The sequence below is a fragment of the Lepidochelys olivacea genome (assembly GCF_965140295.1).
Source record: "Lepidochelys olivacea isolate rLepOli2 genome assembly, chromosome: 7".
Taxonomy (NCBI): Eukaryota; Metazoa; Chordata; order Testudines; family Cheloniidae; genus Lepidochelys; species Lepidochelys olivacea.
In genome coordinates this window covers 39,166,542-39,185,788 of record NC_140417.1, presented here as the reverse complement: position 1 = coordinate 39,185,788, position 19,247 = coordinate 39,166,542, and the positions used below count along the sequence as shown (strand labels likewise).

The 19,247-nt window shown below is 38.3% G+C and overlaps 1 protein-coding gene across 10 annotated transcripts in view; it reads left to right on the top strand.

The window, feature by feature from the left end:
- The window catches only part of ATG7 (autophagy related 7), a 270,223-nt gene that overhangs the window by 66,746 nt on the left and 184,230 nt on the right, over nt 1-19,247 (top strand). For 5 of the 10 annotated variants that reach the window (XM_084634635.1, XM_084634636.1, XM_084634631.1 and 2 more), the window contains exons 17-18: nt 6,889-6,969; nt 12,003-12,296. In XM_084634635.1, coding sequence (XP_084490761.1) covers nt 6,889-6,969; nt 12,003-12,281 — 360 coding nt within the window. In that variant the 3' untranslated portion in view covers nt 12,282-12,296. Of the gene's footprint in view, nt 1-6,888; nt 6,970-12,002; nt 12,297-19,247 lie in introns of those variants that run through there. The other 5 variants (XM_084634637.1, XM_084634638.1, XM_084634639.1 and 2 more) reach the window with 1 other exon arrangement.

Here is a 19,247-nt window from a genome sequence, read left to right as displayed (position 1 = left end):
ACTGTTTTACATGTTTTCTCCGAAGCCTTTGATCCTCGGAATGAACAAAATCAGACAGGACAAGTCCAGAGTTATCCTAATAGCGCCAATGTGGTTGAAGCAGGCATGGTTTTTTTCAGTTTCACCTAGCTCTTTGTCCAGCGGTAAGTCTTCCAGTCACTCCTCAGCTCCTCTCCGAGGACACCAGTCGACTGCTGCATCCCAATCTGAGAATTTTTCACCTTAAGGCTTGGCTCCTTGATGGTTCATAGGATTAGTCAGCCTGTTCTATAGAGGTACAACATATATTACTAAATAGTAGGAAAAATTCTACCAGAAATACTGACCTTCAAAAGTGGAGAAGATTTAGTCACTGATGCAAACTGCAGGGAGTTGTTTCCAAATCTGCCTCACTTCCAGTTATTCTGGAATATATGCTGCAACTAATGAAAATGGGACTGTCAGTTCTCTTAAGGTTCATTAAAAATTTTGCATACCACAGTTGAGGGGTTCTTGCTGTTAGCTCACACTACAACTCTAAGGTTTGTGAAAATCTTTTTTCACAGGTGAAAGTCCACTCTCCAGTTTGGGACCTTAATTTAGTTCTTAAAAAAATCTCATGAAACCTTCCTTTGAACCAATGGCAACCTTCTCCTCACTGAATTTATCTGTGAAGACAGCCTTCTTAATGGCTATTACATCAGCCGAAGAGTCAGAGAAATTGGGGCCTTAATGGCAGGCCCCTCTTATACAATATTCTACAAGGACAAGGTTTCCTTACAGCCACACCCCAAGTTCCTTCCTAAGGTGTCTTCTGAGTTTCATCTGATTCAGATAATTTACCTACCAGTTTTCTTTCCAAAACCACATAATTCCAATCTGGAGACTGCTTTCCATACTCTAGATGTCAGGAGGGTGTTTAGCCTTCTACCTATGTAGGACTAAATCATTTCAGAAATCTCTTAGACTGTTAGTTGCATTTGCAGATCTAAAGGTTCTGTGGTTCCTACCCAAAGACTATCAAAATGAATTTCTGAATGTATTATTGCTTGTTACGGTGGTGCGAGCATTCCACCCCCCTCTGGTGTGTTCGCTCACTCTACAAAGTCGCAGTTTACATCTGTAGCTCTACTTGAGAATGTTCCAGTATCTGAGATCTGCAGAGCTGTTAAATGGTCATTGGTACATAGGTCTCCAGACACTATATTCTAGTCAGCGCCTCTAGATCTGATTTTGGCAGTTTGCAATGCAGTTCTGGACTTGATTCCAAAGTTCCCTCCTGTTTATGTGGGATACTGCTCAGGAGCCATCTGAAGTGGAGCACTCAGAATCATTACTTGAATAAGAAAGAGGTTACTCACCCTGTGCAGTCACTGTAGTTGTTTGAAATGTGTGTCCCTATGGGTGCTCCATTACCCGCCTCCTTTCCCTCTGCTTCAGAGTTTCCTTCTGAGACTCTGCGGTGGAGAGGGAGCAGAGGGTGGTTCATTTGTGCTGCTTGATATATCCTCAGTGCAGGGCACAAGGATATCAACAGTGCATGCGTGGGCTGAACAGACATTGCAAATGACAAGCTCCAACCAGAGGTGCATGAGTCATGTGCACACACCTGAAATGGAGCACCCATAGGGAGACACATTTTGAAAAATTACATTTAGTGAGCAGAGTGAGTAACTTCTCTTTCAGTTTGACTAAGAGGATTGGAGTGTAGTCCTCAGTTTTTGGGTGCCCAATTTGAGACTTCTGTGACCTGATTTTCAATTATGCTCAGTTCCACACCATTCATGTGTAAAGTCTGGCTGCTTGCATAAATCAAAGCTGACAATGTAATAAAAATTAGGCTTAATACAAGAAAAGAATATTTGATATGGTATCTATTTTTAATAGAAAATAAAAGTAGCAAGTTAATGTAGTTACTTGCCTATATATAAATTCAGATATTGTATGTCAGTGCCACCAAGTGGTTAATTGAAATAATAAGCAACGCAGTGCAGAACTGAGATTGAAATATTCTCCTTAAAACTGAAAATACTGATAGGACCACCTTCTGCCTTCAGAGGAAATCCATCAACGTACATCTGAAGGCAGAATATGGCCACAGACTGCATGAGTACCCTGAGTTTGGAGACTCTCTATCATAAGAGGGTGAGTTCAGGATAATCTCCGCATAAGATCTGAATTTATTTGTAGTATTCTTATTTGTTTGTTCAAAACACAGAAGAGGAGGTAGTCCCTGCTACAAGGGCCATGTGATCTAAGTGGATAGACAAATAAACCCAGAGCATGGTCCTGTTGTATAGGTTATTATGGGTTTTAAATATAGTTTTATGATCAGTGCATGACACGTTTCTTTCTTAGTTAACTTAGGTTTGATCCTTGGAAGAAGGGGTTTGAAAGAAGAGAGGGTGATTGCTTTGTGCATGAGGCCATAGGTGAGAGAGAGGTGCAGAAATAAGGAATACCATGGAAAAAATAGGAGAAGGAAACAAAATGGGCGATAAGAGAGAGGATTCGGGAGAAAAAATCATTCCTTCCTGATCTGCATTTGTAAGCCTGTGTCAGATCATTAAAGTAACAACTTGAACCCAGGGTCCTGCGGTTAAATTAATTTGTTTTATTGTAATATCAAAAAAGGAAAAGTCAATAAAACTTTTAAGTGTTTATAATAATTTTGGCAGGAGGACACCAGAGTTAATCCCTGCCCACCACTCACAATGTACCATTGTAGTAATTCTCAGATAAGAGTGTAGTCTAAAAGAACATGACAGACCATAAATAACAAGGACCCAAACGGACACAGTACAGGCTCAGTGTAAGGGCTGGTCCACACTGAAAAGTTACATCAGCATAGTTACGTCTCTCAGGAACGTGAAAAATCCTCATCCTTGAGAGATGTAGTTAAGCCAACGTACCCCTTGGTGTAGACAGCAAGAGGTCAGTGAAGAATTTCTCTGTCAACCTAGCTGCTGCCTGTGGGGGAGGTGGGATTACCTACAGCAACAGGAGAACCTCTCTCATCGCTGTACTAAGTGTCTTCACTGTAGTGCTACAGCAGCACAGCTGTATCACTGCAGTTGTACCACTGTAGCTTTTAAATGTAGACATAGCATTCAGTGTCTATTTGGGCTCTTGCTTTTGCAATGGAGCTGTCAATTTATACCAGCAGAGGGACTGTCCCGTTGAGTCTTCGTGCAGGTTTATACTAAAAAGGTAAGTTCACCCAGCTCTGTCGCTCAGGGTTGTGAAAAATCCACACCCCTGAGCGAGGTAGTTAAGCCAATCTATCCCCCAGTGTAGACAGGGTTAGGTTGACAGAAGAATTGTTCTATCAGTCTAGCTATCTCCCTCTAAGGGAGGAGGATTAACTACAGCAGCGGGAGAACCCCTCCCATCGCTGTAGTGAGTGGCTACACTGAAGTGGTACAGCGGCACAGCTGCAGCAGTGGTTTAAGAATAGGCATAGCCATACTCTTACCCCAGGATTGTTGACATAGCAGATTGTGACTGCTCTTTTTATTTTAGAGTAGGGATTTACTCTAGTAGGTGTCATTGCTCCCGCTTATTCTTGTACATTCTTTTGTGTGCTGGTTGCTTGCTGCTGTGACCGCTAATAGCTCTATTTAAGCTATGCTTCATTTGCAGTAGGTATTTTGAAAAGCATTTAGGCTCTTCTCCTGGGTTGGCGTGCCTTTTTTTTTTTTTTTTTTTTTTTTGTAGTTAGTTCCCAGGAGATGCTGAGAACAAACGGAAATCAGGAGCCTCTGAGGACAAATTCAACTGTCATAGGTTATGTATGTTGCCTGATATCTGGCTTGCCCTGATGTCATTTTCCTACAGCTGTATAAAGTTCACTGTTTAAAAAGTATCAGATGTAGCCATTATGTAATTTAATGTGCAGTTATGGCTTTGAAATTATGATTCAGTGCTTAGTAGACAGGTTAACCTCTGCCAGTCTCTTGTTAAAGTGAAGTGTCTAGACTAAGCAAGTCTGATGAAATTGATACCATAAATGAATTGCTCTGCAGTCATTTGGGGCCAGCTGCTGTCAGTATGAAATACAATATTTTTATGTTGAACTTATCTTTTTTTTTGTCTGAAAGGTTTTTATTTTTGTTTGAACTGTATTCTATCTGTATTGGTTTTTAATGTAGCTCCCCAAAATCCAGTAACTGGTGTGAATGTGGGACCAGATTTTGACTCCCGCAAACCTGCTCACTTCTGTTAGATTGTTTCTGTAGTTTGGATAATATATTTTGTCCATCTGTTACTGTTACTTTTCACCAAAATAATAGAGCATGGATCCTCTTGATAAAGAATGTTCTTGGGTTCAGAGCTTTTTGCACAAAAGTCGTATGAGTACAAGCCGTCCAATTTGCCAGTTCAGACCTTTCTATATGTTACTTAAAAATGTGGCCTTCCTTCAGTTGCAACGTATGTTTGATGTAAAGGTGATTTGAGCAATGAGAGGCACTTTTTTGATAAACTATTGATTGTGAGTAATTATATTGTCACATATGGCTAACTTAATTGTATTGTTACAGTAGTTACCAAAGTACATGGCAAAATCAATGTAGTTTACACTGGAACGATGCTGTTACTTACTGTTCTCTGTTAGTATTAATCTATTACTACTGACCTGAGTGTACTCTGTGGCAGTGTTATGGGTTTCCCAGCATAACAGAATTACAAAATGGCCAACATAATAATGGTGAAAAGCAGTAATAATGTCAGTACCTCCCAAGCATTTTGGAAGCATCTATAGGAGGACTAACCATCAGAGACACGAAGGTGGTAGTGGGGTAAGGTAATAATAATAATGTATAAATATTAATGCAATGTAGAACCTGCTAAATAATTAGAATGATCTTGATATAAACAACTGATTTCCAATTCTGTATGAAGCAGAACATCCAGTGAGAGACAAGGTGAGTGAGGTAGTATCTTTTATTGGACATGTTGTGACATTAGACTTAATTTTGTGGCCCCTGCCACATAATTTATGTGGCACTGACTCCCTCTATGCCTTTCTCTCACCTCTCTAGTCAGGTTCAAACAGCAGCATCTCCTTTGTGTTTTGATTTATATTTTGCTAATGAACAGTTTAGTCTATGCTGTCCTAAATTTTCACTGTTCAGCAGGTTGCTGATTTTTATATTGATAGTGAATAGCAGAAGGTCTTGGGGGAAACTGGAGGCTTTGACAACCTGGTAGTGGAAATAAAGAAAGTGTGGAAGCTGTTTTTTGTTTTCTTTTCCCCATGAGAGAGACTGAGGCTTTTGGCATTGGAGAAGGGATGGGTCTCCTCTTTCCCTCCCCCTTTGGGACAGGACCAGATTTGACTTAAATTTGGGAATATGAGGGCTTGAATTTCCTGATCCCCATGCTGGTCACCTTTGAGAGCAACTAGCTGCCCCTCTGCATCCATCAATGACAAATAGGCATGTTTCTGCTAAAATGCTCAATAGTGAAATGGTTAATTACATTTAAATTGTCGTCATATTTCAGAAATAATACCCACTGAGATGAATAGGATAGTTCACATCTCAGAGAGCTATTGTTTCAGACTATCTGCAGACAGGTTAACATTTCCATTTACGTCATTATTGTATAATCAGATCTCATGCGGAAGGTTATCTTTTTAAAACATAATGGGTGAAATTCTGGCTTCACTGAGTGTTGTCAGTATCTACAATGGGGCTCAGATTTCATCCAATGTCTAGAGATGAGACATTTTTCACAAATGAGAAAGTAGACTCTGAAGCATAGTTGTGGCAATTTAAATATAATGGAATTATGTAAACATTTATGCAGCCTCACAAGCATTGTTTTGTGTGTGTGTATAGAGGGGGAAGAATATGTTGCACAATGGTCAGCTATAATAAAAAATGTTATAAGAACTTCTTTAAAACATTGAATTAGTTATTATTTTATTGTATTTTATTGTATTAGTTGTATAGCAGTGGCACCCAGTCACAGACCAGGACCCCATTGTATTAGGCGCTTTACACACGCACAATAAAGAGATTGTAAGCTCTCTGGAGCAGAGACCATCTAAATGCTTAATCCACTTTAGTTCAAAAACGTATTCCTGGTCTGAGCCTCTCCTGGAAACTTCATCTGGGAAAGCAAACTAAGAAGATAATAGAAAAAAATTAGTTCTGTATAAAAAATTCCAGTGTTCAAGCAGTTGATTACTTTAACAATTAGTCAAGTACAACATGACGTTAAGAATGAACTGCATTTACCAAAAAAGAGAAGAAAAAATGGGGAGAGAGGAAAAACACTTGTGTTAATTATTTGTACTGTAATAGTGCTAAGGTTCCTCAACCAGCATCCAGGTCATTCTGTTGGGTTTTTTGCAAACATATTGGAAGACCCAGTCCCTGACCCAAAGTCTGTACAGAGTGTATATCTTATCAGAACCAATTCTCTGGAAATTGTGTGTGTATTAGTTTTCTTTATACTTTTCTAATATGTCAAATAGGTCAGCAGCTGCCATTTGGTACGGGAATGCACAATACTTACATTTTCAGATTGAAGTCTTTATAAAGAGAGAGAAGGTAGGGAAATGCACAGGAAAAGAAAGTTATGACATGGCTGGCTGTTTTCTCAACATTAACTAAAAAGTTCAAACTGCAGGTGGTGCTGTGCCTCCGTTCATATTTAAATATTATCGCATTTGTATTGTCCTACCATTACATGTGTCTGTAGAAAAATCAACCAATTCACATATTGTACCAGTACAGATTTAATAGAACAGACTATTGAGGTCATTAAATTAGCACCCCTCTGATTTTGCAGAGGTATAGGATGATCATTCCCTTGCTGAACATGTCTAACTCAGCTAGAATTTTGGAAATACGCATGCTATAATTACATGATATGAATGTACATTTTATTTCTTTCCAGATTCGTGGTTTTTTATCAAGATTTGATAATGTCCTTCCTGTCAGCCTTGCATTTGACAAGTGCACAGCCTGCTCTCCCAAAGTAAGTCTGAGTTGCTTGTATTTTATTTCTGAATATGCAATGTTTTACAATCAGGTCATGTGGCATCTAAGGTTGGTTCACTCAAAGACGCTTCTTTTTCTTGTTTCTTTAGGATCTGGGATCTAACACAATACTTATTCCTATGTCCTGGGTACAGATTAAACCATTTTAGTCTGACTCCCCTCTCCCTACACTATTTTCTGGTTTTCCTTGGGTTGCGTAGAGATGTCAAGTCTGTCACCTACTGTCTCTCTACATCAGAGTTGCATGCTGACATCTAAAAAAATAAATACATTATGGGCAAAGTTAGGAAGCCAGTATAATGGGGCTTTTCCCTTTATCTTCAGTGAAAAGACACCAGGAACAACATGCTGCTGTACTGTTAATCCAGAGACACTATGACATAGTTTAAAATGTACAGTTGAAGAATCTTTCTTTTTTAATTATTTGAGAAATGATTTCTGAAGTCTGCTTCTGCCTCTTTTTAACACACTTGCACTGGGTGCCTGTTGCAATTAGGTAAAGTGTGAATAGCTGATCTTTCTTGATAAAAACTTGTATGTAGGGATAAAGTAAAAATTACCTTTATAACTGTGTAGTATTAAAGAGGTGCTTAGTTTTCATGATAGTGCTGACATCCTGACTTGACTAATGGATTACAGGAGTTGCTGGGATTCTGAAGTGAATCTTACCAGAAAACTGGTACATACCACTCATGTGTCTGTGTGAGGCCTCTTCCTTGCTGGATTGTTTTCCTGTATTGTATCCTTGAAAACTGTCTTTGGCAACATTTCTGGGACTGTGTAGTGTAAGTCCTAGTGGTCTTGACTGGGATATCTCGATATGAAGAGTCAGTGGTTTAAGTCAAAATTTGGCACACATGGAAATTCTGTTAATTCAGTCAAGTTTTGTGTACCCAGAGACTCACTGCAGGAATTTCTTTCCATTCTCTACACTAAACTCATCCTTCATATTTAAAAATACAGATCTTGAGGGGCTGAGGATTCTTTTTTTTTTTTTTTTGAAGTTTTAAAGTTCTGTCTTGGAGAAACTTCTGTTGATACAGTATACCGCTCACTCCTGTAGTATAGCTTATATGTTAGTCCAGGCCCTCAAGGACTTTTATGTGCATATTCTCTTCAAAAACTCCAGTGCTAAATTTACAAACTCTTAGTTCTGTTGGGAGCACATCTCTACTCTCTTGAGTGGCTAAGCAATATAGTGGTCATTAAAAAAAGTCATTTTCTCTTTATTTCCACTAGTATGTTTTTGCAGAGGTACTCTATGGGGGGTCATCCTATGTGTTTTTTTTATAAAAGAAAGATAATCAGTCTATCCTGTTTGTTTTGAAAGTACGGAATCTGATATTTCATACTAAATTTGTCTGTCCACCTAAGTAGCCTTTTCACCTCCTGTTCATCTACCCTATGACTAGAGATACTGACCACGTACAGCTTTGATGTACACATACTTGTGTACACACACAGAGACACACACACACACCGCCACCATTAAATTAAATGCAGGTATCCGTTTTTGTTAGCAAATGATTTCCTCTTGGTGGTCATTTTAAAAGAGCCCTGTTTTACATAAACAATCCTGATGATTTAATAAAAACTGACTTGGATTTTAGCAGCTGTGCTATTCCCATAGAGATCACTTTTCATGCGGTTTGAGTATTAAATTACTTTTGTGCTGAAAAGGTTGCTTCATTGGTACATGTATTTCCTTACAGTAGAAACACAGCATTTGTTTATTTGGCTAACTCCCTTTATTAGCATAGGAGTATGTCACCCCCTATTATCTGGATATCTGATACTAATACTTCGAAATGACAAATCCAATTATATTTTCATGGTTTTTTGTATGTGAATTTTTCTTAATGCATAAACTTAGCATAATTTCATCATGGCTCAGATCAGAGATGCCATTGATTTTATGTTCACTCTCCTGTGCTGTAAATGCTTTTGTAAAAGCTGTTTTTTGGCATTATTGCACCGATTTTAACATTATTAATTTTTATTCTTCTGTCCCCAGTCCCATTCTTGCATTATCATTTTACACCACCTTTGAATAAAAAGAAAAAAATTAAACAGCCACAGTGTTAAATTTTAACAGGTACAGCTGGTAGATGCTGAAGAGGCAGCTAAACTGCCTTAACATTTGGAGTTTAGATTTCATTTCACTTCACTTTGACCTAGAAGAGCCCCAGACATTCAAGCATCAAGTTATCCCTTATCTGTCCCAAATAGGCTGCATGCCAAGGAGGCTTTCATTTCTCTGAGGCAGTTGTTCAGGAATATTGGGATGATCACAGCAGGAAACCACTGGGTTTTTTTTGTTTTTCTGGGGGGAGGGCTGCTTTTTCTCTCCTATGATCTCCTCCAACCTTTATTAGTGCTGCACATGCTGGAATGGCAAGCTGACTACTGCAAAATTAGTGACCCTGCACTTTCAGTTTGATAGTGGGTACAAAAGAGCAGTGTAGGGGTACACTCTCTGTAGTATCTAAAAGTCTCACCACCACTGGCCTGCGGCAGAAAAGTCCCAAGTTCTTCAATACAGAATAAATCAGTTTATGATAACAAGTGTGTTTTTCGTGGGATAAAAGGTTACAGTTTATTAAATGTTGTGGAGATAAAGCTGTCTGTTTATTCCTCAGTTGAAATAGGGAGGAAAATCAGGCCACCTGCTCCTGGGGAGTGTTCAGATACTATGGTGAAGAGCACTATTACAAGTGCTTAAGTAGGTAGATGGAACAAGCAAGCAGTAATGCTTGTGTGTATCTTTGGATGTGCTAGTAGTTCCATTGACTTCAATGGCATTATTGTGCCCCGTGTGGAGCACCTTATTAGCTGATTGCTCGAGGAGACTAATGAAGAAGCATTTATTCTATAAAGCTATTACATTTCCTTTTTAATTATAACATCAGTGTTTACAGTACTGTTCGGTCTTCATTATTTTTTATATTTCATAGCAAATAAATAGGGCCCTACCAAATTCACGGTCCATTTTGGTCAATTTCACGATCATAGGATTTTTTAAATTGTAAATTTCATTATTTCAGCTATTTAAATATGAAATTTCATGGTGTTGTAATTATAGGGGTTCTGACCCAAAAAGGAGTTGTGGTGGGGTCACAAGGTTATTATAGGGGGGTTACAATACTGCTACCCTTACTTTTGCACTGCTGCTGGCAGCAGTGCTGTATTCAGAGCTGGGCAGCTGGAGAGTGGCAACTGCTGGCCGGGAGCCCAGCTCTGAAGGCAGAGATGCCGCCAGCAGCAGTGCAAATGTAAGGATGGCATGGTATTGCCACCCTTACTCCTGTGCTGCTGATGGTGGGGCACTGCCTTCAGAGCTGGGCACCTGGCCAACAGCCGCCACCCTCCGGCCACCCAGCTCCAAAGTCAGCCCAATACTGTGACCCCCCACTAAAATAACCTTGTGACCCCCTTGCAACTCGCTTTTGGGTCAGGACCTGCAATTTGAGAAATGTTGGTCTCTCCCCGTGAAATCTGTATAGTATAGGGTAGAAGCACTCAAAAGACCAGATTTCACAGGGGAGACCAGATTTCATGGTCTGTGACGTGTTTTTCATGGTTATGAATTTGGTAGGGCACTACAAATAAGCTATCTGAAACATAAACTTACTCTCAGCTGCCCTTCACCCATCAAGATCGCTGCTCATGCTTATTCCTAGTGTTTCAAGTCCATACATTTCGCATTTTTTTATTTTCTAAAAATAGGACTTCATTGTATCCTTACTAACGGGGTTGCAAACAGAGAACAACCCTTTCAACTTTAGTCTATGATAGCAGACACAATTAGGCTGAAAAGCTTTCTGGTAACACAAACAAGATAGTGCTGCAAATGTTACTAAAGGAATATGATTAAAGTGAGGAAAATGCAGTTAGGAGGCATTGATGAACCAGAGCCCTGATTCTGGACTTTGTTTCCTCTGGAACCTTGTTGACTTCCAAGAATTTGGTATGGCGGAGTATCATCCTCGTGTCTCAAGATATCTCTCAATCTTTCCTGATGATCTCTTAGAGAAGTGAAGATGATGATGACATATTTTATGTTTTAAAATGGTTGAATAAACATTATTTAACAAACATAACATTCCTGTGAGGTAGGTAAGTAGTATTTATCTGAAGGAAATTAAACATAGTCTGAAGCATAGTCTACACTGATGTGGCTACACTGGCAAACCCTCCTAGTGTATACACAGCTTATACTGACAAAAAGGTGCTTTTGGCAGAGGGTTTAATGCTGGTTTGGCAAGAGTGTGTGAGATACATACAAAGAGTCCCAGATAACACATACCAAGAAAATATGAAGACAGGAATGTGAGTGTGACACCTCCTGGAGGTACCCAAAGTTGAGGCATCTCGCTAACACCTGCCTTTAGCATGAGGAAACCTTGGGTGTGCCTGCTGGGGGGTCAGTTCCCCGACTCTACCAACCTCTGGCAACACAAGCACTGCATTCCAGGCCTCTACAGGCCCAGCTGTGTCTGTACATGTTAACAATAAGCACACTCGAATGCCTGAGCATTCAAAGTGTCCCCCTGCAGTTACCAACCCCATTCCACTGGATACTCACAGAATTCACAGACCCGCTACTCCCAAAGGAATAGTACACACCTGCTTACCAGTTATACCTCAGGATCACCACACTGCTCAACGCACAGTATTTAAATATTTTTTAGTAAAAACAAGTAGTAGTTTATTTAACAAAAAATTGAAGAAGCATGTAGAATTAATGGACACAACTGATTACGTATAAAATAAAATCATAACATGCTTTTTAGAGCCTAAACTTAACAAACAAGACATTTTTTCTCAAAAAGGTTAGCTCACCCAAAGTTTCTCTCCCAGTGTTAAACAGCCGGACCAGCTGTGGTCCTCCGCTGGCAGCTTGTCCCCTGGGTGAAGGATAAGTGGGTGTACCTCTGCACCTCCAGATGTATTTCCAACAATCTGTTGTCTTTGCTTGTAAAAGGGTAATTTTGCTTGTTTCCTGTCTAGAATCTCCGTCTAAGCATCTCCTGCCTGAAAGACCCTTGTTTATCACCTTCTTGTGACCAGCCCCAACTCAGACCTCAAGAACATAATTTACAGTATATAAACATAAGTTCTTACATATTATCGGTACACATATTTTGCAGTAAGTATGATGGGCACTGGCACACTGGTTTCAGTGGAGAACTAGTATGTGGATACCAGACTCAGGGAATCCCTGTAACCCTTAGGCACTCCTGTACCCTCTGCCTGTTGGCACCAGGAGGTCCCTGCTTCACAGGGTGAGCAATGGTGAAATTTATTTCTTTAGAGTTGAGTACTGGCAAACATGGTTAAAAATCTTAAAACCTACATCAGCACATAACATAACTTTAATGGTGATGTGATTATACTATGGAATGGAGGAAGAGGGGAAGATATCAATGGGCAGGATCAAGTTTTTCTTATTTGTGCAGGGGAGAAATAGTGGGCAGGCTAAACATGAGCATGAATTGGTAGGAATTTGGGAGTTAAGTCACTTTTTAATACACAGTCTGAAAGAGTGGGTCTCAATCAGGGGTACACATACCTGTGAGGGTATGCAGGGGTACATCAGCTCATCTAGATATTTGCCTAGTTTTAGAACAGACTATATGCAAAGTACTAGCGAAGTCCGTACAAACTAAAATTTCATACAGACAATGACTTGTTTATATTGTTCTGTATATTATACATTGAAATGGAAGTACAATATTAATATTCCAATTTATTTTATAATTTTATGGTAAAAATGAGAAAGTAAGTAATTTTTCAGTAATAGTGTGCTGTGACGCTTTTGTATTTTTATGTCTGATTTTGTAAGCAAGTAGTTTTTAAGTGAGGTGAAACTTGGGGTATGCAAGACAAATCAGACTCCTGAAAGGGGTACAGTAGTCTGGGAAGATTGAGAGCAACTGATCTAAAAGACTCTCTGGACTGTATAACAAAGTACCATATAGAGTAGAATGGGTGTATTTTGTTCCATAATTTCTCAATTAATCCATAGCAATGGGTGAAAACAATGTGATATGGTATGCACGCAAGAATCCAAGCAATTATACCAGATAAGCCTCCTTACCCATAAAAGCCCCACACTAAATAAGTGTGCACACGCAATATGGGATAGGGCACAATAAGCATATGCCCAATCTCAATCCCCACTGCTTGCCAGAAACTACAAACCAAGTGATGTTCTCACAGCATTTGTTGGTTGTTCAGGGAACTGGATACCTTTTGGAGGCAGTTGTGGAAGAAGTTTTTATATCATAGCAGTGAGGTCTATGAATGCTCTACACTCAAATCAAATTCAGACAGAGTCACGAAGATGCAGATGTATTTACTACTACTAGATGATGCAGGTTGTTACTATGAAACCAGGTAGCATACCAAAGTCAGCAATGCAAGACCAAAATTTGGGTTTCAAGTTACAGTGGTTTATGCTATAAAGGAAGTATGTTACTTTTTAAATATTGGTCAGATCACCATCAGGAAGGCTATGCAAAATATTTACAAGTAAGTTTTGCTAATAATGTCTTATTTGCTATAAGTCTCATGACAATCATGGATTCTTTCCAAGCTCTGAAAATGAGTACTATAAATATACTCTTTTTTTGTAAACAGTTGTTTTAGATCCCCTTTTCCATCCAATTTACCTAGTAGTTACACCTTTGAACTACTTATGCCATTCACAAAAATGTATATGTAGTAGTAAAATTCTAGTTGAGGAGTATTTTAAGTCATGTATTTTAACTATTTTAAGTCTGTACACCTTTTCTTTTCCTGAACTCATCTCTGTTATTTTGATGACTGTATTCCACACTCTGCAGAAGTGCTAAATTACCAGACACAAGGATCAGATTAATTCCTGGTGCAACTCTATTGACTTCAAAAGAGTTACATCAGGAGCAAATTTGCTGCTGAGGCGAGAAACTGGTATGCTTCTCAACGACAAGTTAGTACGAGATCATTCGATCCCAGTCGATGGCATCATCTTTTTATGTAATATCCAGAGATGACATGGTTCGTGGAAGGCTAGGAGTCATCTGGCATTTTGTGAGATTAAGCTACCCTCAAAAATATTTTCATATAGTCAAGGCTTGTTTTGAGTTCATGCAAGACTGCTCTGGGCTTTCAGTGAGGAATGTGTATTTTCAAAGCTTCTGACTCCAGGATGAGTAATTCCCACTCCCATAGATGAGTGGCTGGATTTGCTGTGCCAAATAGGGTATATATTTACGAGATTTTTAATTTTGTAAACTAGAGGGTCACATTGTTCACCCACTTAAGAATGCTGAGCAAACCCAGATCTTGTTACCTAACTCTGCCAAGATGAAAATAACTCTCTTTACTCCAGCAGTTCCAATTACTTTCAGTATAAGAGGCTATTTCCACTATGGAAGGCAAATGTAACAGTTGGATATGTGAGATAAGAATAGAATTTTAAATGCTGCTTGGAGTATAAATAATGTTTAAAAAACAACCCATCCCACAAAAAAGAACTTCTTGGTCCTGGATCTGGGCCCTATTGCCCAAGAGAAATGCAGGCTCTGTTCCCATTGAAGCAAATGGACTTATTTAGGAGCATTGAAAAAGCAAGTTAGAAAAATTGACATTCTGAAACATCATAATCGTAGAAGGCTTGATTCTGCGGGGGCTTATATTGTTAATTTTCTAGATGTTTATTGCTGGGGATTGCAATCCAGAAATAACTATTATTAAATTTATTGTCCCAGTATTTGTTCTGATATGTTAACTATTGAGAAATTCCTAAGTTTTTAAAGTGTTTTGCAAACAGTATCTTTAAGGGAGAAACTTCCTATCTTTAGTTATGATGTTATGCATTCTGTTTCGGCCTTGGAGTAGGAGTGTGGATTTTGTCTCCTTTAAGTGATTAAAGATGAAAATTGTATACTTGGTCTTGATTGCTTAGCAGTAATTCAATATTGTGTATATTTAGGGCTCAATTCAACTCCATTGAAGTCAGTGGAGAGACTTCCATTGACTTCACTGGGAGTTGGATCAGATTCTTATAGTGGAATTTTGAAAAACTCCTGAATCATATACTCTTTTGAAAATCATACCTTTAAATTGCCTTATATTTCTTCCCCACTCCAATTAGTGGATGACATACGGAAATACTCATTCCTGGTCATAGACCATTCCTATTGTGTAATCTGTCAGTGCTCCCCCATGTAAAACCCTTCTTTTGTGGGAATGGGAGTTCAACACTTCACAGGCTCAGGCACTTTAGAAGGCTTCAATGAGGTAGAAAACCAAATGAGAGACGAGACTATGGGTCATGCCCAGTAACAAGGATTCCTTTTCCCTCCCTCTAGCTCTCATTCACTTACCTCACCACAGGAAAATCTGTAGTAGTGTTGTTATCTTTACTGCTTGGGGCAGGCTGTGATTAGCAAAGCTACTAGACTGAGAATCCATCTTTAGCAAATGAGTAACATATTTTTGCCCTGCAGGGCAGATCTGAGGAAATTACTCTAGTTATTTGTTGTTTGTAGTTTTTTTAATCTGGTGAGGTTTTTAAAAGCTCCCTGATATATAAATGATATGAAGTGTCAGTTACACTTATACAGTGATAAGGGACAATCAATGACTTATTGCAGAGAATCCCAGATTGCTGTTAACAGAGCAGCTGCTGGAGCTGACTGGTCACTTGGTGCTAACTGGTTTCCTTGTTTCCAGCTGCTAACTTTTTATTAAGAGAAACTAAAAATATATAAAATGTTACTGTAATTGGCCTGATCACAAATGAGGGGAGGAGGTCACCTCATGCAATTGTGAGGTGAGAAGGGGATAGTCCAGGAGGCAACCTTCCTATTAAGTAGTAGTCCACACATGCATAGGAAACCCTTATGTAAAACTATGGGAGTTGGCAGTTTTCAAAGTTAAATAGCTTATTAAAAAATAACAAAATTACCCCTGCCAAAAATAATTAGTCCACATTATGGAGTAATTACTTTAAAAATTTTGTTTAACTAAGCTTGGTTTTTAAGTTCTGTCCTGCAAAAATATTATATTACTTCTAATGTAAAGATTTGTGTGGTATTATAAGCTCCACAAGGAAGCAAATTTTTCACAGCCAAGTTATAGAACATTGAAAAACTAATATTGTAAGAGACAACAAGCATGCAAGCTTTACTAGAGTAGTGCAAATGGCCTTGATACAATATCTTCATACAGCGTTTACACCACAATTCAGTCTCTCAAGCCCAATGATGTATTGTGCAATGTATGACGGTGTGTTTGTATGAATTCTTTTGACTCATGATTTCCTACCTCTGTCTTGTCTTCTCTCCCTGAAGCTATTGTGTTTCTTTTTGGGTAAATGAAAAATATCATAAAAACTCACTTTGATTTAAAGTACATTCTTACTGTCAAAGGTCTTTGAAGCAGGCACATGAAATAATAAAATCAGGGAGTAGTGAATGATTGTCTATAAACCAGTAACATATGTTGTGCTGTGACAGGGTTGATCTCCCCCCTCCCGTAATCATCCTTCCAAACTAGTGCCAAATGCAAGAGAAATAAGGTTTTGAATTTCTGTAGATTTCCTTTCCAGAACTCATAAAGTCAGATTTCATCTCACTGGATACAAGTCATTTATAACTGTTCCTCTCATTTCCTCAAGATTTTTGCATACTTAGGGGCTGATGCATTCTGTATGTTTTTATTATTACTTTTATTTGTCAGTTGGACCAGGATTCTTTGTGTGATTAATTAAGAAAATATGGGCAATGTGTGTGCATCAACATGGAAGCAATATTCTGGTGCAGGGTTGGTTTTTTGTTGTTTGTTTGGCCTATTGAATAATTTTTTATAAGAAATAACACTGGCCACATATTCACCAGCTGGAATTTGAGATTCCATAATTCAAGTAATTATTAATAACCACCATTATATTGATGCCTCTAATATAGCAAGAAAACATTGGCACAAAATAACTACTTATATCAAACACAAGCTGTCTTTCCTAACTGCACAGAGTGCCATCACTTTAACATCAAGGCAGGGTGCATTTGATTTAACTTAGATTGATTTAAATCATTATTTAAATCACTAGTCAGAAAGACTCTATTTAATCATGGATTTCTACATAAAAGTGCATTCCTGTTGGTTGTTATAACCTTAATACATATTCTTCACAATTCAGTGATAGATGTAGGTTTCATTTTTAGAAGGTACACAGTATACATTTTTAAAGTGATTTATTTTGAAAACTTTTCTGATTAGTTTTACAGCTATATCAGAAAAGGAATGATTGTTCGGTTATTTCATTTACCGAAAGTAACTGAAGCAGATATTTATGAAGTCATTGGGAGGTGAACTATCTCCAATTCAACAGGTTAATCATTAATATTTGGAGGATTTTCTTGCCATGTTGTATTAGGAGGAGAACATCACCAGACAGACATTAAAATTGTTTTATTTAACGAAAACAATATTATGTATTCTGGATTTTTTTCTTTAACCGAAAACATAATATTTTAACAAAACAAGCATATGAATTTTTGCATTTAGTTAAACGTTCAAGTTTTTTCAAATCAAGTTTGTTTTTGTTAAAATTGTTTTTAACTAAAATAGTTAAATGAAATATTTAAAAAAAACGCAGAAAATAAGACAGTCAGCCAGGTCAACTTGAGAAACTTAAAATATTGGCTTCTGCAGCCAACTCAGTCATCTTCACCTTCATTTTCCTGTTTGTTCTTCATCTGGAAAAGAAAAACAAGCTTTCCAGCTTTTTCAGATCCCAAATGATTTCTCAATTTGGAATGAATTAGTCCAAAGGAAGAAAATATTCTTTCTACACCGGCAGAAGAAACTACTGCAGTTAAAAGTGAGATTATCGCTTCAACAGTCTCTGAATCCAAGTGCTTAAGTGACTTCCACCAGTTCACTGGCGTGACTTTCTTTAAAACATTATCAGCAAACCTATATTTCTTGACTGGTTCACCCTTAGCTCTGAAGTTTATTATAGTTGGCATTATGGAGGGATGATTGCTGGATGTCCATGTCATAGCCAACTCCTCTTTTTCAGCAGTTTGACCCTAGTACCGAGTATTGAGATGTATAAATACTAGTACCGAGTATTGAGAATATTTGCAATAAAATGAGCTGGAGATAGTGCCTGTCCTATTCGTTTTTTTAATGCTTGAAATTTAACTGTCATTGCATATTTCTCGTTTTAAGATCTCTCAGTTCCTTCCAATTTCAACAGCATCGGCAATAAAACAGCTATTTCCCTGCATTTTGTTCAACGCTACAGAAATAGGCTTCAGGATACTTGGCACGTGTTCAACATTTCTCTTAAGCCCAATGTTGAGAACTTTGTCTGTGACAATGCCATCTTTTTTTGCATGATTTTGTTCACAGACTGTCATCAGATTAGGCCAGTTCTTGATATAGTGCTCAAAACAGTCCACTACTGAGTTTCATTGCATGTCTTGTGGGAGAGTTAGCTTGGTTCCTCCCGTTTTTTTCAGAGCAGCTGCTGCAAACTGGTTGTTTATGGAAGTATTTTGCAATTTCAACAACATTAGCCTTTATTTCTGGAACACTGAAGTCTTTGGCTAGGAGGTGCATCAAATGAGCACTGCAATCATATGTTAGCTTGGGACTCTCTTCATTCTCTCCTAAATTTCTTTTCATCTTGGATACATTTGCAGGATTATCTGTGAACAAGCTGAGTACTAGACATTTGAATTTCCACAGTTTGTTATAGCTTTCACTGCTGCTACTTGTAAGTATTCTGCTATGTGTGCATTTCCTGATGTATTAATTGTTTCATAAGGAGGACATTCCCTTATTCTGTTGTCACAAAAGCATATACAATGGGAGCATTGTGGATATTGCTCCTCCTAACAAGATTCAGGTTAATAATTTCACCCTCTAGACCTTTTGCACACTGCTCAATTTCTTTCATACACTTTATCCAGCAATTTGCCTGTGACATCTGTTCTGTTGGGTGGACTGTATCTTGATCTTAATGACTGAACCATGTTAATGAAGTGTGGGTTCTCAATCATACGGAAAGGAGAGTTTGTTACATAAACAAACAGGGCAATTTTTTTTATCAATTACTACTTTTTTGTAGTCTGCTGGTTCTTATCACAAACTTATCTGTGGTTGTTTATGGATGATGGAGATGTTTTTTCTTTTTGCTACAGGTGATATACTGTGGCTATGTGACATACATGATGTGACTGAAACACTATCATT